The 23,344-nt window shown below is 41.7% G+C and overlaps 1 protein-coding gene across 8 annotated transcripts in view; it reads right to left on the bottom strand.

The window, feature by feature from the left end:
- Positions 1-444: 444 nt before the first annotated feature.
- Positions 445-23,344, bottom strand: part of Plekhg1 (pleckstrin homology and RhoGEF domain containing G1) — a 222,922-nt gene continuing 200,022 nt past the window's right edge. For 4 of the 8 annotated variants that reach the window (XM_087588358.1, XM_087588365.1, XM_087588350.1 and 1 more), the window contains 6 exons: positions 20,742-20,775; positions 20,169-20,252; positions 18,320-18,358; positions 16,070-16,092; positions 10,096-11,731; positions 450-4,005 (listed from right to left, as the gene is read on the bottom strand). In XM_087588358.1, coding sequence (XP_087444484.1) covers positions 2,954-4,005; positions 10,096-11,731; positions 16,070-16,092; positions 18,320-18,358; positions 20,169-20,252; positions 20,742-20,775 — 2,868 coding nt within the window. In that variant the 3' untranslated portion in view covers positions 450-2,953. 8 annotated transcript variants of the gene reach the window in all.

Below are 23,344 nucleotides of genomic sequence, written 5' to 3'. Positions count from 1 at the left end.
TTATCTCTACTTGCTTACACTTCTAGCCCACAGTCTATCATTTAAAGGAAGTTGAGGCAGGAGCTTAAGACAGAAACCTGAAACGAAAACCACTGGAGAAATGTGGCTTGCTACCTTGCTCTCTGGCTCACAAGGCAGCAAGTTATGCTCAGCTAGCTTTCTTACCCAGGACCGCCTGCCTAGGGATGGTGCCACCCACAGTGGGCTGGACCCTCCTACATCAATGAGTAAGGAAGACAATCCCTCAGAGACTTGCCCACAGGTATTCCTATAAGATGATTCTAGGGAATTTTGATGGGTCAAAAATTGATAAAGCTACCTGGGACATACTTTTACTTTGAATCATTTTCTCTGTAGTTCACAAGGCAAGAAAGAGTATGATAGCCAAGCAGTATGGAAAAAAATCAGAATGTTCTAGTGCAAACACATTAATTCAAATGAAAATTTACTTTCCAGTTTACAAACTTTATTAAATAATGGACATTACTAACTTTCATTGTCTTATATACAGTATTTAAACTATGTTTTCCAAGACACATTGCTTTCCCCGCCACAAAGAAAAAAAGTAGGTGAAAAGTGAACTTATAAAAAAAAAAATGATGGGACCTTCAGTACAGGAACCCAGTTAAGGACATTTAAGTACAGAAAATGTTCCCAATTATATACATCCCCACCCCCACCTTCAGAAGAAACTATTTTAAACAAAAGCACTAGATTGATAACATTGAGGGAGCATCTAAGGGTGTGTGCATGCATAAACACACACACACACACACACACACACACACAGACACACAGACACACAGACACACAGACACAGGCTCTCAAAGTCTGCAGCTTGGTCTACAAACATGATCAAGAAAGCTACAGATTTATCCTAGAACCTAAAGGACCACTTACATAAGATATTTTGTACAACATGACATTCTCCTTTGCAGGTGACACCAAACCATGTGACAAAACACTGGTGTGAAGAATTGCTAATTTCTGAGACTCAAAACAGTAACATGAACTGTATTGGAATGTGGTTCATTTAAACTAAAAGTAAAAAAAAATCAGGAAACTACATTCTTGGATAAGAGTTAAGTAACTAAAAAAAAAAGCAAACAAAAGCAAGTGATACAACTGTTCATACTTGTCTAGCAAATTCGAAGGACAGCGTTCTAATCTTTTTTGCTATTGCTTGATCTGGAAACCTTATGTCATGTTTTAAAGAAGCAATGGAGAAAAGGGGGGAATGTTTTCAGAGCCACATCATTCAGTGCTGGGGAAAAATCAAGGTTCTCAGACCATTGGGCAAGGGCTCCACCACCAAATGTCTCCTTCAGCCTCAAACACTTTGGACAGGAAGAGTACAGGGTTGAAAACAAGAAATTCTTAAAAAAAAAAAAAACCAAAAAAGCAAAAAACCGAAACAACAACAACAACAAAACCAACAAAAACCCCCCAAGAATACTCCCCCACCAAACAAACAAACAAACAAAAGAACCCAACCAAACGAAAAAACCCTCAGAGGCATATTTGGGACATAAAGATGGCCACATTTTTTATGTTGTCCAGTTAAGAATAAAAGGGAATAGGAATTAAAGAGAGAGAAAGAATTGTGGGAAGCTATGGCTTACCATTACACGAAAGGCCAGACATCTTTCTCTATGCTTACTGTCATATCTTTTTAAATGGAACAGATTGTTTAATTCTAATAAAAAGAAATGTTAAAATGGAGACTGAGTGGGTGAGGGAAGAGTCCAGAATGTTTCATGGTATAAAATGGGAACAGAAAGGACACTCACGGAGTCTTTAATAAGATGCTTTTATGAAGTAGCATCAAACTCGCCTTTGTTTCTTTTTCTTTTGTATCACAGCGCCTTGCTTTTCATCCTCTGTTCCTATCTATCCTGCGTGTTGTCACGGGGAAGTGCTGTGTGAGACCGTAAGGACAGTGTAAAGTTACTAGTTGGAACCCAGCTACCAGAGTCTCTGTTCTATATGTTCCAAAACATTGAGAGAGGCCCTGGGTTACCAGCTGTTTAGAAAGTACAGTCTTGCCCATTACTGGCAAGGACTCCTCCAGTAGGGCAAGCTCAGGAAAGTTCAAGCTCAAGGAAGTGTCTACAAAGAACTGCTCTAGATGGGTCATTTAAGTGCATTTTTACTCTCTATCAGTAAGAGACAGGTTTCTACAGTAGTCCGTCCAGCGGGATGTTTTGTTCTGTTGTTTTTACAGGGGCGATGCTGCTTCTCTTGCAAATATGAAGAAGTAGGGTGTTTCCAGAACTCTCCCTGTCTTATCTAATAATCAACTTGGCTTGCATTTTATTAAGACTGGCTTCCTTTAAGCCATGAAAGAGTTTATTTTACCCCAGAAATTGTAGAATTATCCTAAGTAGTGGCACACCGTCTGGGCCTTGTCCTGGAACACAAGTAAAAACTGTTTTTTTTTCCTAAGAGCAAGTCAGTACTAGGGCTACATTTTAACTTTTTAAACTTTTTCAATAGTCACAGCATGTTGGCATCTCAAGGAAATGGGATCGGGACACCAGCATGGTTTCCTTAAAATACATGACAAGGCTATCTAGCGGTCCCTGGCATGTGTCATTCTGAGTCTTGTCACGAATATAGAGGTGTTGCATATAAGCATAATTCTTTAAATAACTCTAGTTTCTCTTTTTGAAAACCGTGAGAGAGACTCACTTGCAGTGCCTCTGAGTCACAGTATAGAACTCCTTGGGATGTGGGGAGAAGGTATTCTAAAAGTGGGTGCTACTGTCAGGATGTGGAGGGGTAATTGTCATGGTCAGCCACTCAAAGAGTTGTGCTATAAAGGAAAGCACATTTACCCTCTTGTTATTACAAAATTGTTTTAAACTGGCATATATTTAAAAAAAATACAGCAAAACCAATCTCATTTGTATTGGTAACTTGCTAAGGAGCTAATTCGGACAGTTCTAGAAACCTAGGCGAAGCTGCTTGAGCTAAGACACTGAAATTTCTCTCTCAGAGATTGGACAATGTTTTGCTGATTGGGTGATGGCCCCCTCCACAGATAATCGTTCAGTTTATCAGAGTCCTTACATGCTGTCAGGTAAGGAGGAAGCCCAAGTCTGCCACTCACTGGCTCTTTCAAAGAGTAAGGCGTGTTGTGGCGACAGATGTTATCAGAACAGTCAGGGTCCGGGATCTTTGGGTCAGACTTCCTGTTCCGCCTTGGAGAGAGATCCAGTCTCACTTCATCCTCTTCTGACTTGATTTCCACATAATCGTCTTCATCTCCCTCGGTCTCTTTGAAATTAGAAAAGTAGTTCTGGCTCGCGATTTGGGCGCTTAAGGGTAAATTTCTATTTACCACCAGAACCTTCTGTGAGTCTTGCAGCGTGAGATCGGACTGTTTGCCTGTGTCCTGTTGGCATGAGTCCGCCAGCCCCGACAGCAAGTCCTGCTGGCTCGCGCCTCTGGGACTTTTTTGTAAAGAGAGCAGTTGCTTCTTTTCTGTCTCACTGGGGTAGTTGATGGAATCCAGAGATTTGTTGATCAAGACTGAGGAAGATGACTGGGGTCTACTATATGGCTGGAGTTTGGCGCTGATTGCTTTGCGACCCAGCGAGTTGTAAAGATGACCCTGACCGGAGTTCTCTTTGTGGGGCTGGCTAACCACTACGCTGCATCGCTGCTGCACAGAGCCCAGCAGAGGGTCCGACCCTTGGAGAGAAGGTACTGAACAAGCAGCAGACAACTGTCTGGGCATAATTTTTGTGATGCTCTCTAACGTGACGGGGTATTTTGATTTTGAGTCTTGCTCTGTCTGGGGAGAGAAATCTGCCACCTCTCTGTTACTGTAGGACGAATGCCAAAGCCAGTCCTCACCAGCGCCCTGGACCTGGGGAGGTGATGCAGGCCTATGGAGTGCGGGTTCTTGGGTGCTGGTCCAGCCATCCTTCTGAGATTTAAGGGGTGTCTCTCTGAACACAATCTGGTCATACAGTTGGGAATATTCAGCGATCCTGGCACCTGGAAGGTAGATAACGAAGTAATAAATACACGTAGGATTATCCTTGTATAGGAAGATTAAATTAAGACTACAACACCCAAAACGACTTATTAAAAAAGACTTAAGATTAAGGGGGAGTAGTCACTGAATGCCACACTAATAAAAATAACTCAGTTTAATAAAGAGTTCATTTCCTTTGATTGGATTTTACATTATTTGATCTGAACAGCAGATCTGCAAGAGTACAGAGCATGTCATGAAAACTCCTTTAACCCACAAAATGGTTTTAGTCCGCAAAACAAGCATTGTCAAATGAGAATGCCAGGATTTACATTCTGATGCATAAAAATACCTCATGTCCTAAAAAAAGCAGGACCATAATGCTGTAGCCTCTCCTGGCTTCATACTACTCTCGTTTGCCCTCTGACAAGTTTTTCTTAGAGAAGCTGGCTCCTGAGAGCTGTTCCAACACCCCTGGTTTCCAGATAACCTTGTAGCCATTGCCTGGCAGCCAACATTAGGAGAATTCTTTCCTTTAGCACAAGTAAAGACTAGCTCATGTATCCTTGTCCATTCTTCCAAAGCCAAGAGTTATCTCAAAACCATCAAGAACCAATGCTCATAGACTCCATAGCTGAATGCTCTCTGGCACTGACTGAAGGACAGGATTTGACAGTTACTTTCACAAAAACACTTGCCAAGAAAATTAAGCAGCAGCACATTCTCCATGTTGTCTCACTTCAGAATATAGTCATCTCTAAAGACATGACCTAGATCTTGCTATTTAAGAGAGGTCATTCTCTTAGGCCAGCAGTTCCCAGCTATGATCCTGGCCCACATGACTTTTCTAATATTGAGGAACACCGTGAACCCATGTATTGCTTAGACCTCATCTGTATGACATTAGTGAAGGAAGTCAAGCCCGCCTATGACAATGAGCAAATCATATATATATATATATATATATATATATATATATATATATATATATGTGTGTGTGTGTGTGTGTGTGTGTGTGTGTGTGTGTGTGTGTGTGTGTGTGTGTGTATGAACTATTTAGATGGTTGGTAACCTGTTGTTAATTGCAATGAGATATGCATTTAGTGGAACTTTTGTTATTTCTTCCAGTCTACATTCCTCGAAGATGGAATCACCTCACTAGTATCATGTGCTCTTAGGTGTAACCCCTCCAGCCTGTCACCCCTTGACCCCTACTGCCTGATAATCAAAGCTTCTGTATAACATCTCGTTAGAGTTTACAGTTAGATGCTTTGGGTTTCAAACTTCAGAGTGCATTTAAGGTCAGAGATTATTTTTTCAGAGAATTCTAGAAGCAAAACATTGGCAAATCCCTCCTTAAGTAGCATAGTAAAGACTCATGACATGAATTCAAATGTAGCAGAGCCTTAAGAGACACTGCATAACCATCCAGTGCATTTCAACATTTTCTGTCACTGTTCTCCCAAAGCCTGGTATGTTGCATTAACTATGACACCAAACCACAGGGAATTGGGGCTTTAGGCAAAGTCATATAGATGATTCAGCCCATGCCATCCCTTATATGCTGTATGTAGCCCTGAGCTGACCTATAACTAGTCAGAGAGCACTGAAATTCCACAAGGTGACAAAGAGACAATAACTTGAGGGAGAACAGAGCTAATTCACAATTCAAATAAAAGTATTCTGGTATAAATTTACCCATAATGTCTTATAGGAGGACATGGCTCCTTACTTTCATCATGTCTAAGGTATCCATTGTATTTCTCAAGCCATTCCTCTCATACCATCCTCTTCTTTGCTTGATCAAGTCTCATCCATCCCTCAAAATCTCCCACAGTCCCTACTCTACTCAAAACCCTTTCCCCAACTGAAATTCTAAGTGGGGCTAGAGAGAAGGCTTAGTGGTTGAGAGTGTTTGCTGTTCTTCCAGAATGCCTATATTGGGTGGATCACAACTGCCTTCAAACTCCAGTTTCTGGGGATTCAACACCCTTATCTAGCCTCCGAGGGCACCTGCACCCACATGGTATATATACACATATGCAGGCACATATTTTTATACATATGTAAAAGATAAATGTTTTAAAAGTCTTATATGTATATATTCACATACACACACACTGAAAAGTCATACAGCTAATCACTTTTATAGCTTAGTTTATTTTTGCAGATAGCCTGTGAGTTTTTGGTTATAGAGAACAATGTTGTACACTTTGCTCTGAGAACCAAAAAGCTTCTAGAAACAAATTGGTCTCAATTATTTCATTATATGGGTTTTTTTCCCCTTTCCTTTTGAGCATAGGCCTTCCTGAGGCCACCCAATAGAGTCAAGATAGTATAGAAATCAGGCCACATCAGCAGGAAAGGGGAGGCAGACAGATGGCATTGGATCAAATCTTTAGATAAAAGAGAGAGGGCCGTATACAGTTCTGAATTTGATGTATCTCACTAGAAAAGGAAATGTATTTCAGTTATTTCTTGTCTCAATATTCCCACATGAGAGAGTTTACAACTTGCATGATGCCAATAGGAATAAGACAAGTTTTCAGAGCTCAAGTTGTGACTAAATAGACCCTGTTAGCGAGATGTGTAGGAAGGGGGTCTCTCAAGCGGAGCAAGTCCTGTTGGGTCAAAGTTTGACTGTGATCTTACTATCTACATAGGACATAAACATAACAATTACATGGTAAGATCAGGCTAATTCTGGTTTATTTTTTTTCTGAAAGTTTTAAAATTGGAGTTCTTGTTATCAAAGACAAAAATTGAAATAATTCTTGGGGCGGGAAATATCAGACATGTTGTCTCCAAGACAGAGGGTTAGAAAGATGTTGATATTTCTGATGTTGCTCAGATAGAAGCATAGAAATGTGCCTTCCCTACTTTTTCTGAGTTCTCAATTCTATATAGAATTATCATCCAAGATACAGAAACCCAAGCAGCCTCTTTGGTCTCGAATACTAGCACTGAACAATTTGGCCACATGCTGCAATAGGCTCTTAACGGTGGGCGCAACTGGACCTGGTTGGGTGATTTATAGGTGGACATGTGACCCGGGGCCGGTAGACCCGGGGGACAGAGTTCAATAAAGGTGCTCGAGGGTTTCAGCAGGTGAATAGGGCGCTCTTCCTTCCGCACAACACCGAGAGCAAGCTCCTGGCAAAGTGGTAAGGCCCATGCGCAGAAGTCTGGAGAATCGGTCCAGTCGATTACGACGTCCTGTGCCCAGATAAACGAGAGAGAGAAAAGGAGTCACATTGTCAACGGATGGAAAGCCTAGTGGGCACAGGAAGTGGCCTCGATCGCCTGGATAGAGCCAGGGCTGAGAGATGGCAGGCCCCAGGGGCACATTCCTGCCATGTGTTGGGGAATCGGCATTCTAAGAAGACACCTTGGGGGGTGTTGAGAGCACCTCGGATGCTCCTTGTTGCTGGAGGAGGAAGTCAGTAGTAGCCTAGTGGCCCAGCACGTCCAGAAAAGACCTGGATACAAAGCTGAGGAGAGACACGGGGCCCCAAGAAGACAGCAGGACAAACCAGAAGTAAAAATGGCAAAAGGAACCCCAACTAGCACTCACGATACTTAAAAGGTGGGCAAAAAGAAATTTATTTACATAAGTTACAGGTCTCAAATTCTTTTGTTCTGAGCTCTAGAGATTTGCATCTTAGTGGCTGGTTCATAAACCAGGTGGACCGGCCCTGGATATTATTGCTAAATTATAGTCTGCTGACACCATTAACATTGTCGTCATCAGAAACCTTAATAGTGTATTTCCTCTGAATCTAGAAAACAAGGGCCTGGTCTGTCTCCACCATTGGCTGAGGTTGCTGCTGTGCAACAGCTTCCAAGGCCACCTATTCCTGCCCCCAGAGTCCCCCTGAAGTCACTTCCTGTATAAAACAAGTGGCAAGACAAGCATTGGAAAGGAAATGTAAATGACTTAGCGTTATCAGGACACAAAGCATTCTGGTCTCTCTCGAAGCCACTCAGAGATCAAATTTTACTTTAATTTTAATTATAAAGAAGAACTCAGAAGAGCCTGGGAAACCTTTCAGAAACCAAGTGCAAGCCTTGGTTTCCAGGTCTGCTAGGAAGCCATTGAAAGGGAAGCCTCTCTTTTCCTCATTGATCTATTGCACTCACTTACAATGTAGATCTGTTCTTCCTACTGATTGGTTTCCACTGAGAGAAAGAATTCAAATCTAGAGAAAGGAGGTTAGTAACATCCCCTTGTCTAAGTGGTGTTATGTGCATGGATGTGCCTTGTCATGAGGCTGATTTAGGTGGTTTTGTTTTGTTTGTGTTTTGATTTTTGTTTTTGAGACAAGGTTTTTCTATGTAGCCCAGGTTAGATTCAAACTAAGATCTTCCTGCCCTGGCCTCCTGGGTGCTAGGATTAGATGTGTGCAACACGGAGTCTGACTTGGTTTCTGTCTTTTTTGTTTGTTTGTTTGTTTGTTTGTTTTTGTTTTGTCAGAAAAATAGGAGGATTTCTGCTTTTCTTCTTTCTCTTTCTTCCTTAAACAAACAAACAAACAAACAAACAAACAAACAAACCAGAACCTCACTACGTAGCTCAGGCTGGCTTGGAACTGGGTAGAGCTTATAGAGCTCCCTGCTTCCACACCCCAAGGCCTGGAGTTTCAGGTTGTGTCACAAGGCATGACAAGAGCAAGGTTCCTAAGAACAAGATGGACTTTAAAGTGCACATCCCGGGGGATATGGATGTGGCTGAACTGGAAGGCTACACAGAGAGCTCTCAGTCCAATCCCAGCACCACATAAAATGAGGTATCTGTGACATCCCCCTATCATCCCAGCACTGAGGAGGTTGGAATTTGAGGATCAGAAGTTCAAGATGTTCAGTGATACAGAGAGTTTAAGGTCAGCCTGGGCTATGTGAGACCCCCCTGTCAAAAGAGAATAAAAGAGGCAGATTCCTGGCTCCAACCCAAGAAATCAGAGTCTGGGGATGATCAGAGCCCCCAAGGAGAACGTCCCTCTTATGTTTTCTTTCATTAAGCTGTATACTTTCTTCCCAGCTCAGAGCTTCAGAGATCAGTCCTTAAACATGTCACACTGTGACCTACTTGCTGCTGCACCCCTGATCTCACCTATGTCACATCTAAAATCCCAGTTATACCCACCAAGGAAGTCCGATTGAAGAGTTCAAACTTCTTGTAAGCATTAAGTGATGGGACCAGGTGAGATGCTGTTGACCGAAGGGAAGCTGCTGTTTAAAGTAACCCAGTAGTGGCTGAACTAGGTGGGTGCCAAAGAATTGCAGATGTGGTAGTTTGGAAAAATGCATACAAATAGGTCAGTGCTTCTGTACACACAGAAGATAGAAGTAAATAATTTTTTTTTTGTCTTTGCTAGCAGGACTGGAAACTTCTGGGTTGTGCGTACATGTCTGTGGCTGTGGAGGCCTGGCCCATGTTACATGTTTTCCTCAACTGCTCACTTCCTTATCTTCTGAGACAGGGTCTCAGTGAGCCCAGCCTGACTGGCCAGCCAGCTGTAGCGACCCACCCTCCTGGTGTCTGCCTCACCAGCCTTGAGTGACAGATGTGCCACACAGCTGGCTTTTCACTCACATGGGGTCTGGGAAGCTCAACTCAGGGTCTTGTGTCTGGCAAGCACTTTCCCAATTGAGCCATCCCCTTACTTCATACTAGGGTGAGCACTTTCATTGATGTTCTGTAAGAAACAGCAGCCCCAATCTAGCTGATTCTGAACCTTACCAGTTTTGAGGCACATCTGCTCCCTAACACACTGTAGATGTGTTTCATAGGAAAATGCTTATGTTTCTTGCACAGGTTAAAATGGGTAACTTCTTTTACATTTCTGGCTCTTTTTGAGAAATGTTTTCCCAAAAGTATCAACTCTGTAGCAATATTACATGTGTACCAAACCCTGAGGCCCAAACATGCTCTAGTGGACACGATCCAACTGAGGTAAAGTGGGAAGGGCCAACAGTGGCTTTGTGGCCTTTGTGGTCTGAGATTTGAATGGCAGTGTCATCATGGGGGTATTCCTTCTAAGGACAGTAAGAATTGGGAAGTTGTTCCCACACATGATTCTGGATAAGGAAGAATAGAGTATGGAACATACCAATGGCAGGTCCTCCTTGCCTCTTCTCTTCCAAGATGGCCACCAGATCTTTGTGAATGGGCCTATGCTGACTGGACAGTGGCTGCTCCAACTCTGGGCTTTTCACTTTCAAAAGCTGATTTACCTTCTTAATCTTTTGACTATACTGCCTGGCCATCATAAAGACCCTGCTCTTGGTCTTGTCTGTGATCTCCATCCTAGGGTCAGGGTTTTCCGGGTCTGTTTGGGGCAGGCTGCAGCTGGCCAGGTCATAGGGATTGTCCTCAGAAGGCTCGTCACTGACCAGAGAGAGTTGGTTAAGACTTAGGAAGGAGCCTTCTGTTGAAATAAGGTCATCCTCCAGGGAGCAGTTGGCCCTGCTAGCTCTGACAACCCTGCTTTCCCCAGGCGTGAGGAAAGTCTGGCTTCCGGGCAGGGCCAGCATAGATGTGGCACGTCCTGCATCTCTGCTCAGCTCCTGGGTGCTCTCGACATACAGCCTCTCTGGCACATCATCTTTGCTCACTGGAAAGGCTGCAAGGAGACGGTCTCTCGACTTGTCTTCGTTTTTCTTGATGTAATTTTCCAGGTCATTCCAGATTTCATCTACTTCTTCAGACAATTTGTCCGACAGAGTCTTATCTGCAATAGGCAGGTTACAGCGGGGAGAGTCATATAACAAACTCAAATAATCAGTATCCGAGGGTCCCTGGTGGTAAGATATGTCATCCTCACTGAACTGGAGTCTATCCTGGGAGACAAATGGTCTCAGGCTGTCACAGCATGCAAAATCAGCTTCCAGACCCAGGAAGGTGCTCCGTTTGGGCTGCTGAAGGCTGCTGCGTTGAAAGTTCAGCGATGGTGGGTCTGGAAGACCTATGGTGTCATAGATGTTTTCTTCCACTTCCTGGTGTTCATGTATGCTTTGGTTGGATGCCTCTTGACCGCTGGAGGCTGTCTCTTTCTTTGAGTGGAGAGAGCTTGTACTGTGGCTAGCCTGTCTCTTTGAGAAGGCTAACTCTGGGGTGCTCTTGGGGCGAACAGAGTCTCTGGATGATTTGGAGAAAGAGGATTCAGTTTCATCCCGCTTAGCAACCATTAACTTTAAGTCTTCAAAACTAATGTTATCATAGACATGGTCTATATCATCAATAGTTAACTCTACGGATGACCCAAAGGGAGTCATCCCTCCCTGTCCTCCTGGTTGAGGACTGTTCTGCATTTCTCTCCCTGGACAGTACTGGGAGCCATCACTGTCCCTAAGTCTTACTTCAGGAGGGCAGGCGTTGCTTTCACCAGCACTGCTGGCCCGTCGGACTATCCTGTGACCAGAGCTGGAGATCTCTGTGGGCTCAATCAGTCCCAGATGCCAGCTGCAAGGGCGGCTTGAAGTGTTCTCTTCACACAACCTGGTGGAGTTGAGATCCGAGGAAGAAAAGGACGGGACGAACATCTGGTAATCATCATCATCGTCCTCATTCTCCTGTGGAGTCCGGCGGCTTGGAAAGAAGGGCTGCTGGATGTGGTGATCCATCCACAGGCCTCTAACACTGCCTCCCCCGCGAAGCATATTGAAGACTGCAGCGTTGCCGGGCTGGCGGTTCCTCTGGGCAGGTACGGCAGAAGTTAGCTGGGAAGAGCTTTCCTCTCTAGAAACCTGGATCAGACAGACACATATGAACTGAATGATTATACCACAAGGAAGATTCCACAGGTGACTGGGGAATGTCACCTGTGCAGCCACCTGTGCAACCAGATGGCCACATTCTTAAAGAAAATGACCAATAGACATTGTCTGTTTTCACTGACTTGAAGAACACTTCAGATTTTTGAAAAGGGGGAAGACATGGCAGGGATATTTACTTAAAAACTGGGCTATAGGCTGGAGAGATGGCTCAGGGGTTAAGAGTACTGATGATTCTTCCAGAGGTCCTAAGTTCAATTCCCAACAACCACATAGTGGCTCACAATGGACTTTGATGGGACCAGATGCCCTCTTCTGGTGTGTCTGAAGACAGCTACAGTATAATCACATAAAATAAATAAATTAATTAATCAAAAAAACCCTGGGCCATAGACAACTTGCAGATGTCTTCTGTCTGTCTTTTTATAGTCAGTCTCTGAACTAGGATACAGTTATATTAGTATTATATTGAGGAAATCCAGGCTGCAAACTAGTAACTCTCCCTTCCTAGTTAAAACCTTTGCTCCCAAACAGAACAGAAGCAAACATCTAGCAAGTGTGCTAGATATTCATTGTATAAACGAGTATGCATTGGGGCCTATGCCTTAACACTTGGTTGTATGCAAGATTTTAGGGAATTTTCATTTTAGTGCCTTTCTCCTGAGAGCCTTTCATAATTTCTGTTCCTATCAAGAGCCTCTTCCAGTAACTGGATGATATATATCAATATCTGGAAGGCTCACTGTGAACCTGACCTTGATTTATAGATTCCAGGCAAAAAGGCTTTAGTACAGGAGCTGAATTGGCTGTTTGAGATAATGGTAGTTTAATGTTTATTTTTAAAAATATATTTAGTTAATACTTAGTTATCTGTTTGGAAGTAAAAATCCAGACAACCATGGTTTCTAATCAAAAATTAAAACAAGGGAATATTTTTCTTAGAGTCTCTCTTGATGAAGCTTGGCCATATAAAATCCCATCTCCTAATGAGAGCAACATGCCAAATGTATTCTAAATGTAGAAATGTATCCTACATCCTAAATGTATCCTAAAACCTCCATCTCCTGAGGATATCAATGTATGAGGAGAATAGACTGGCCCGGGTCTTACAATGGGAGCTGCAGACTGGAGGGGATATTGCCCAGATACTATTCTGTACACAGAAGAACTAGCTTCAAGGAGCTGAAGTAGTTACATCTTGTTCAAACTAAATAGGACCACAGAGAGACATGTTTCTGACTAAAGCCCTACAAGTAACCTATTGGAAACATCAGATTAGCAAGGACTGCTTATCACTTGTCAGTCTGTAGTAGCAGAAAGCACAACAGGAAAGGTAGGAGTAGGTAGTACAGAAGTAAAACGTCTCCTAATGTTTTTCTATTAAAACTTTAAAATGTAAAATTAATCATTTAATAATTAATTAATCACTTAATCTTTTAAAATAAAATTTCACACACAGAAAATATCTGTGTATCATTTTATTGCCTTTATAAATATTTTTATCTGACATTTTAACATCTTTTCCTGAGATGATGCTTGTAAAAGACAGGGACCCAGAAGCTACTTATAATGGAGCTAAGTTAATATTCACTCATTAAGTCATGACAGCCTTTGAAGGCCTAACAAAATTGCTTTGTTTTTTGCACCAAAAATGATTCTGGAGCTTGTCCATCCCCAGAAGTCCCAGAGGTTTGGGTTACTAGGAAACCTGATGTTAATCTGTATCTTAATAACACCTAAAATGAACAAAGATGGCAGTGTTTTTTGAAGCTAAAACGTTGTGTCCAATATGTCATTCAGAGACCTGATGAGGTTCTAAGATTAAAAAATAATAAATGTCTTGTTGGTCACAGCATAGAATATAAGCCAGAAACCTTTACCAGGACCAAAGTGACCTTTTTTTTCTTTGCTTTTCCACAAAGTCTACTTTGGGTGTTTATTAACTTGATAACAGCTATCATTTATGGTGGATACATTTGCCTTTTACCAAATATTGTATTAAGCATCTTTAAAAATTATATTATAGGGCTGGAGAGATGGCTCAGTGGTTAAGAGCACTGACTGCTTTTCTAGAGGTCCTGAGTTCAATTCCTAGCAACCACATGGTGGCTCTTGACCATCTTTAATGGGATCTGATGCTCTCTTCTGGTGGGTCTGAAGATAGCTTGTGTGTGTGTGTGTGTGTGTGTGTGTGTGTGTGTGTAATAAATAATTCTAAAAAATTTATATTATCATAGTAAGTCTTGATAATAATATTATAAAGTAGAAAGCTAGATCCTGGTAATGTTAAATAGCTAGCAAGAAGTGTTTATAAATGGCAAAAGTAGATTGAATCCAGGTCTTAACCCAAGTTTATATATGAGCTTAGTCACTGTAGACAGAGGGTGAAGGGTCCAGGATATATATTCTGGAAAAAATACCCAACTGTTATTAAGTAACAGGTCTGTCTGTTCTTACACTCAGCACATTATTGTTAGGAGATGGAATTTTGCTACTGAAGCAACACACTGGTAGTTTTTGTTTTGTTTTGCTTTTCCTTGTTGCTTTTGTCTTCATATAGTGTAGCAGTTCCTAAGTGGACTTTCCTGGCTGGACTTTGTTGAGCATTGTTGGAAAGTTCCGGAGATGGAAAAGCTTTACTTTTAACATTTACTTAGGTACTGAGAGAGCCTCGGCTCCAGGATTACCACAGCTACATGGAAGGGCAGGGTACCTTCTTCACTGACCCAATTTAAGCGGAGCTCAGAAAATAGGTTTTATAATGATGAATCAATAAAGTTACAACGTTTCAAATGTTTCCAAATGAAAACCAATAGTATCTGAAAAAAAAAATGAGTCCATCTTAGAGCCACTGAAATCACCTCAGAAGTTGAAGCTGATTTTTAGACAATTTGAAGTAGGGTTTCTTTTGTTGTTGTTGTTATTGTTGTTATTTTTGTTATTGTTTTTGCTTTTGCTTTTTGAGACAGGGTCTCAATGTGTAGTCCTGGCTAGCCTGGAACTCACTTTGTAGGCCAGACTTCACTTCAACTCACTGATATGCTCCTGCCTCTGATTCCCAAGTGCTAGGGTTTTAAAATGAGAAAACAGCCACCCTCCACAATCCCCTCAACAGCCTTTATAAACAAGCTCATTCTGTCCTTGGACTAAACCATAATGTAAAAGGGATTTGGAGGAGAGATTGCCAGGCCCATGCCCTCTTGGATAAGAAGGACAGATCCTTAGCTTTTACATAAGAAACTACAATAAATACCCTAGGAACTGTCTGTTCATTAAGACAGCTCATCAGTGGCCACTCAAGTCAGGATACTCACAGCTCCTCTTTCCAAGTGATAAATCTGGGCACATAGCTTTCAATAGGACTAAACTATTTTCTTTTTCTTTAGTGGTGAGATTTTTTTTAAGATTTATATTTATTATGTATACAATATTCTACCCGCATGTATGCCTGTTTGCCAGAAGAGGGCACCAGATCTCATTACAGATGGTCATGAGCCACCATGTGGTTGTTGGGAATTGAACTCAGGACCTTTGGAAGACCAGCCAGTGCTCTTAACCTCTGAGCCATTGCTCCAGCTCTTCTGGTAAGATTTTAACTCAGCACTTCCGACGTGCTAGGTTGCAAGCGCAGCTCTACTAGGGAATGTTTCCCACCTCCTAATCTTTTGTCAGAGGAATACAAGCCCTGACTGATACAACTTGGCGTAGCAAAGGTTCATTGTATTCTACGCATCATACTTGCTATATCAGCAGAAGGAATATAAATATATATATTTGTTTTTTGGTTTTTTTCTTTTTTTTGAGATGAGTTTCAGTATGTTGCCCAGGCTGATCTTAAACTCCTGAATTCATGTACTCTTCTTGCCTCTGTTTCCCAAGTAGCAGGGACTTTGGGCGCTATTGAACCTGCCTTAGGACCATATTCAAAAGGTCACCTGAGCCAGTGCTTTGGGAAGGGAGCTATACCTAGGAGGTCAGGAGCTGGCTTTAACATGAACAGAGGTAATAGACCAATCACACTAGCTTTACCCAAGGGTTACTTCCTAAGGGTAGGCACAGCTTCTAAGGAGAGAGGTGAGCCGTAGGGATAGATGGGTAGAAATGCCTGAATTGAAAGAGGTGCGACAGGGAGGGAATAAGTTGAAAAGAATTAGTTTTCCCTTAAATCAAGGATAAACATGCAAATTGAATAAGAAGGTCAAAATGGAAAGTAAATGTTGACACTTTAGGCTGGGCCTGACCAATAAGGATAGACGCTAAGGTGAAAGGCGCCCACAGCGAACCCTTCAGGAGAAATGTGGCTGTGCTTACCTTCTGGATATCTTGTGCGGTTTCTGAAAAGTAAATACAAATGTTTTAAGTTTGAGAATTTAAAGTTTATCCCATACATAGGTAAGCACTCATATTCTTACATGGCTTGTATATGTATTGCTACTAATTGAGCCTTAAGAGCGTTGAGCCTTTTGGGTCCCTCATGTATGTTCTACATCCTTTCCCACTGCAGGGTCACTTTACATTGAGAGCCAAAGCTGTCTCCTGCATCCCCGAGGGCAACAGCTCATGGGAAATAGGTCCCTAAACTTCCCAACAAAAACATAGAAAAGAAAACCCATGCCATAGGCCATGGGAGTCCCCTGTAGATGCAAGGAGGCTTCTGTTGGTTTTTAGACATTTGGGGGTTTTAAATGAAGATGAAGTCTTTATCCACAGGTCTCCTTAGCCGTGTCATTGAGAGGGATTCATGCCTGTATTTTATAGATACCCCGATGATACAAATTTCACCTTTAAGAGTTGTTTAGTTATGCAAGCTTATAAAAAGGACTTCTTTCCCCACAAATTCCTCCTCCTAGAGCAGAGGTTCACAACCTTTCTAATGTTGTGACTCTGATACAGTTCCCCATATTGTGGTGATGACCCCCATACCCTCTATGGCATTATTCTCACTGCTACTTCATGACTGTAATTTTTTAAGTGTTGTAAGTCATACTGGAGATATCTTTGGAGATAGAAGGGCACCAAGACAGTCATGACCCACAGGTTGAGAACCATCTCTATAGTGGGACAGTTCAGCTCATCTTTCTGGATCCCACAACTACTCTCTCCAGCTTGTTGCAAGGCACAGTTGCTCTGTTTATTTTTAAATAAAGATGCAATACACCTCAATATATTTTCTGCTAAATCTATAGGCATTTGGTAGTAGATAGAGACTGACTTTTAACAACAGAACATCCTATCATGTGCATAAACAGACCACTTCCTACTAGATAGACATTTTATGCTGCGCTATTAAAATGTCGCAAAAAACCCCACCAAGTCAAGTATTCCTTGTACAGAACTAGTAGTTTATTCACATCTTAAGAGCTCTACAGGGGATTGGAGAGATGGCTCAATGGTTCAGAGCATTGGTTACTTTCCCAGAGGATCCAGGGTCAATTCCCACCACCCACATGGCAATTCGTAGTCTGTAACTCCATTTGAGGGGTTCCAACACCCTCACATAGACATAGGTGTAGACAAACACCAGTGCACATAAAATTAAAAAGAGCTAGGTAGTTTAAATTATATAGAAAAGAAGAAGAAACATTATTTCCTTTTGTTTTTAGCCATGGTCTGGTGTACCTCAGGCTGGCCTTGAACTTGTTATGAAGCTGAGGATGACCATCATATAGTGATAGTTTCTGCAGTTACTGTTCTGTACCAGGAGGAACACAAGAGTGATACCAAGTGCTCTGAGCATGTGGAATGAGACTTGGCCTCCACCATACCAAGGCCCAGCCCCTTGTGAGACTCTCCCGCCTTGTGAAGAGTCCAGGCAGGGTTCTAGTCATACTTGCTGACACATCTATATGGGCCTAGAGGTCAAATTGAGTCAAAGGCAAATGCCCGCTTTGAACACACATGGGAATTACTAAATTTTCTTAGAAGAAGCTGTAAAAATTTACCCTCCTCCACAAGAGTTTTGCAGTATCTTTTGGTCAAATTCATAGCTTCCTTGCCTCTATTTCTCTCATTTATTTATTTATTTATTTATTTATTTATTTATTTATTTATTTATTTATTTATTTTTTTGTGGTTCTTTTTTTTCCGGAGCTGGGGACTGAACCCAGGGCCTTGCGCTTCCTAGGTAAGCGCTCTACCACTGAGCTAAATCCCCAGCCCCTATTTCTCTCATTTAAATGAATGTTTTTTCTAATTATGGATGCAGATGATGTTTCAAATTTTAAATTTTATTGGTGCTTTGTTTCTTCTGTGAAGCTGGAGCATGTGTATGTGCTTAGACATATATAGCATATATATTAGATATATACATTTAAGGGGTTTTTCCCTCTTGTTTTTGTTGATAGTATTTCTGTTTTTCTGATAGATGGTAATTATGTCTGTCAGATCAGATTGCATCAATTGACTGTTTGCAAAGACTCTTTTGTTTACAGACATAGCTAATCTTCCTGCAGTCGGGCTAACAAATTCACCAATCTACAGTGCACCTAACGCACAATTTTCTTCTGTTACGTTTGACTCAGAATTAATGAGAGTGAAAAATGTAACTATTTTTGGACTTACCACTGGTCTTCAACACTTTGTGTGATCGAGAGGAAGGCTCTGAGGAGAGAGCAAAGCCACCATCATTTGCAAATCAATATTTCCCCTCATAAATAAATTAGTATCTTATTGATGTTTTAAGAGTTCTAGACAGTTTCCTTTTGTTTTAGACAGATCTCATGCATCTCAGGCTGGTCTTGAACTTGCTAAGAAGCTGAGGATGACCTTGAACTCCCAACGCTCCTGCCTCCATTTCCCCAGTACAGAGATTACAGACCTGAAGATTGCAGGCATGAGCCCCACCTATGTGGAGCTGGGGAAGGAACCCGGGGCTTCGTGCATATTAGGCAAGCACACTATCAATGGAGCAACATCCACAGCCCTGAGCTGTATTAAAGCTCTGTTGAATTTATCAAAATTCTCAGTGGTCAGGGATACTCAGGTACCAGCCATTCACCCTGCTGAAATGGCTGGATAAACTCTAAAGGGTCAGGAGTCAGAAGGGAAGAGCAGGTGCTACTGTACCAATTCACCACCCTCTGGAAGGACTCCGTCCCACTGCAGCTTCTGAGCTGGTAACTGGGTGTTATGTTCTAGGCTGCACAGCTTACTCATGCCTTGGCTATGCCAGCTTGCTCCTCCCAGTCAGAGCTCACTTCTTCCTCTTGAACTTTCACCTCTATTTGCTGCCAGTTTATCAAGCTAGTGACCGTGATGCCATTCTCAACTTCTCTGGTTTCCCCCAATGGATGCACTAGCTCACTAAAAGTTACCACTCCGCATCCCTAAACCTGATGCAAGTCACTGTTCTGCTTCCAGGCCTTTGTCACTTCTGACCAGCAGGGCTGCTGGTCTCCATCAAGTTGCTGTCTTCACTCATGCACGGCCTGCTGAGTCTTCATGGTCAGACTCCTATCTGCAGCCTTCCCTCCTCATCTTTCTACTGTGCCTCATCTTCTTCCACCTCAGCTCCTTCCCTCACTCCAGCCAGGCAGAACTGCTGGCGTATCCTGTCTGTCCCAAGGGCTGCTGGTTCAGGTCCCAGGGCTGTGCTTGGATGATCTCAGCTCTACCTGCCTTGGCCTCACATTCTGTCAAGGGTATTTACCAGCCTTTGGCTCTGTGAAATCTTTCTTCTTCCTGGAATCTCTCTCTTCTATCTTTCCACTCTCTTTTCTATCCACACGTGCCAAAGCTTTATCAAAGAGACTGTTGTTTACTCCTTAATTTTTTTTTTTTGGTCTCCTTCACAAAGGGCCTTAAAAGCAGAAATCTTAGGCATTATCTACCCTAGAATAGTAAAGGGGAAAATGGACTTGGTAAGCATCATATAAAACCAAAATCTGAGAGTTAAGAGAATACGACATGTGACATGACATCTGACTTAGCAAACACATATCAGAATAGTAAGCTTGAAGATGCTGTATGTGTCAATCACAAGGTATACTTTCCACAAGCAACTGCAAACAGGCCTTAAGGGGGTATTTGTCATTGGCAAGGTGTCATATAAAGCAGCTGTCTGCCTGTGACAGAGTCTCACTGTGGAGCTCTGTTTGGCCCAGAACTTACTATATAGCATCAGACTGGCATCCAATTCATTGAGATCTGCCTGCCTCTGCTTGGGACAAAAGACAGAGTCATCACACCCGGCTGGTTGACATATTTTATATTCACTAGGAGAAAATTAAGTAGAGAGGAGTTTTAAAGAAAAGCTAGAGAGGTTTTTTGTTTTGGTTTTGTTTTGTTTATCTTTTTAATGGTAGCCTCGGTTGTATTCACACAACAAGCAGCCAGAAAATGCCTATCGGTTAGAAAGTACTCACTTCCTGTTCCTCTTGGCATTACAGTTTGATGATAACATCCTGCTTACCTGACTTCCGCCTCAGCCGATGTGGTGCTGAACCACATGGTGTCTTCACCTCTCCCTTAGGATCGTAACAGAAGCCTGGATGGTCTGCCAAGAGAACCACAGGAGCAAGTGAAGGGTAGTGACTGTACAGGGTGGCTGGAATTTTCAGAATTTGGTGCTACATTACAAATGTTTCGCTGTTCTTGTAAATAATCAAAAGGGACTTTTGTTTTTTTTAAGGAGTGGATAAAAGGATAAATGAACTGTATGTTGTAAAGCTGAGCCCTTTGTGGAGGCAGCTCTGACAGTGTTAGGATCTACAGAAACCAGAAGTGTGGCTAGCCATCCAGTGCCCCACAGATAAACCAGAGACTCAGAGCAGAAACAAATGAGTATCTTAGGAAGGGATGGTCATGTCTGCTCCAGCTGCTAAGGCAGGGTGAACTGCTGCTAGTGTCTTATAAATGACAATGTACGGGCTTTGAAATGGTCACAAATGAACAACAGTATCTCAAAGAATACTAAGGAAACAACAACACAACACAACACAAAATACAACAACAACAACAACAATAACAACAACAACAAACTTACGGATGGCATCCATTTCAAGAATTGCTTGCTTGGCCTGAAAGAGAGAAAATGTAGATAGAATTAATTTTTTTCCTCCCATTAATTTTTTAAATGAACAAGTGTGATGGAGATCTTATCATACCCAAATAAATGGATTTTAGAGAAAAAGAAAACCCTCAAACCCTCACTATTTCTTTTAGGCATTAATACATAGTTCAGGAGATTCAAAGATTATCCTGATGAGGATTAGCATACGCTGTCCACTTGATCCACTACAGCAAAGACTTGATGGTTAGTTTTAACTGTTACTTTGGCACAATTTAGTCTCACTTGGGAACAGAGTCTCAATGAAAGACTCCCTAATGCTTCGACTCTTTAATGCAGTTCCTCCTACTGTGGTGATCCCCAAACATAACATTTTTTTGTTGCTACTTCATAACTATAATTTTGCTACTGTTAAAAATCATATTGTAAATATCTGGTATGCAGGATATCTGATCTGTGACCTCTGTGAAAGGGTCATTTGACCCCACAAAGGGTCTTGGCTTACAGGTTGAGACTCTCTGGCATAGATCAAGTTGACCTGTATGCATATCTAGGGGTGGGTATCTTAATTTTGTTAATTGGTATGGGAAAACCAATTGGTATGTGTCATAACCCTGGGGCTGTGTCCTTAATTACTCCAGAGACAGTGAGCTCGTAGTAGCCCACAGGTACTAATTTCTCTTTGCTCTGGACTTTGGATATAATGTGACTACTGGCTTTAAGTTCCTGCCTTGATGTTCCTGTTATGATGAAGTGTAACTTGGAACTGTGAGCTGAAACAAACCCGTCCTCCCTAAGCTGCTTCTTTCCTCAGGGAATCACAGCAACGAGGCAAGAACAAGACTGTGATACCCAAATCTTCTATAGAGAGATAGAGCATTTATACGGCACTTGTACATGTCTTCCTATAAACTTTAAATTGGCTCTAGATTACTTATAATACCCCCAGGTAAAGGCCTTATAGATAAGCTTTATGCTGTATTGTTTAGAGGAGTAAAAGCAAAAGCAGAAACAACCTGCAGCATACTACGTACACTTGCAGTTTAATCATTTATGTCTAAGAGCAACCCGTGGGGGCAGCTCTCTCACCTCTCCGGATTAGTTTTCTCAGCTGTAAGGTGGGGGGGGGGTGGTAACAGGACCTACCTTTCCCAGTGCCATTAGGATCAACTGTCATGCACAGGCACAGCCCCTGTCTCTACCCTTCTGGGGAATAGAGCCCAATGCCTGAGGCTTCCTCTCTTCACACACTTGGCACTTCTACCCAGAATGCTTTGAGGTTTGTTGCTATATGTTGCTAATGCTTAGACATAGACAGGTTGTTTTAATCCATCATTTTACCAATTGATTCAGGGGAGGAAATCAGTTGAGGTGATGTTTCTTCCTTTCCAATGCTGTTTACATTTTCCCCAAGGGTAATATAATTTAATTGACATACGCTGTTATATTAACTAAAATGATTTTGTTTCTAATTTGCTGCAGTCTGCGATATCATGTAAAACTATTTGGCCTGAAAGATAATCAGAATTTTAAAAAATGGAGGCACAGACAGGAAAATAAAACAGTAACAGTCTCTTTAATTTTGAGGAAAATAGTTTTCTACTTCATATATTTATCTTCCTATTTTATACTGAGATCATAGCTGGAATTAATTTCAAACTCGAATGACAGCTTGATCTCTGGAAAGTGGCTAAGTTGCACTTTAACATTTAACACATAAAAGCACTTACTTCATCTTTATGCTCAATTAATTTGGCTCAGTATGTATATAAATGGGGCATGTGACAAGTTCCAAGAAATTCCTTTAACAAAGCTATTCCATAAGAAGGCTTAATCCCCTCAAGTCTTGTAAATTACTTCAGAAAAGAACTCTTTTCAGGTTGTCCACTGGGTGTCAGCCAAGGCCCACTAGGGAGCTAGAGGTCTGGCTAGCGGTTGGCAGAACTCAGTGACTCATGGGAGATTGTATTGACATCACAGGATGGGGTATACAGGTCTGGTTGTTTAAAGTGTCCTATTACACACTTGTTTGATTTCACAGAAATAAATACATTTGGAAAACCTTAAGAAAACAATTGAGTAGTCTTGATGAAAGATCTTAAAAAAACAACCTTCATTTAATAACTGTACTTAAATAGAGCAAAGAATTACTTTTAACATTATAGTGGATAAAGTATATTAAGTCTGTTTTAATTTCTAGTGGGAGAAATATATTTAGAGGCTCCTTGAAGTCAAATGATTGGGTCTGAATCTGTTACGCCAGACACACTAATTGTAAAACGTGGACAATTTACTTCCTCTTTCTGAACCCTGTTTTATTTCTATCAGAGGAAGAACATAATCCACCTCTGAGATATTTTACTGAGTGTGAAATAAGAATGCAGTATACTTTTCGCAATGTGTATGTGTTAAATATGTTGTAAATTAAAATCCATTTTAGATTCTAAATGGATTAATAACTAGAATAAAATGGACTAATAACTAATAAAGAATAATTTTATTGTGGCTGTATTAATTGTTTTAAGCACTAAGGGAAACCCACCAGGAATACATAGAATGGAAGGAAGAGGGCAGGTAGG

The sequence above is a fragment of the Rattus norvegicus genome, chromosome 1 (genome assembly GCF_021556685.1).
Source record: "Rattus norvegicus strain SHRSP/BbbUtx chromosome 1, alternate assembly SHRSP_T2T, whole genome shotgun sequence".
Classification (NCBI taxonomy): Eukaryota; Metazoa; Chordata; class Mammalia; order Rodentia; family Muridae; genus Rattus; species Rattus norvegicus.
Note: the sequence above shows the minus strand (reverse complement) of the source record. Positions and strands in the feature narration are given on the sequence as shown.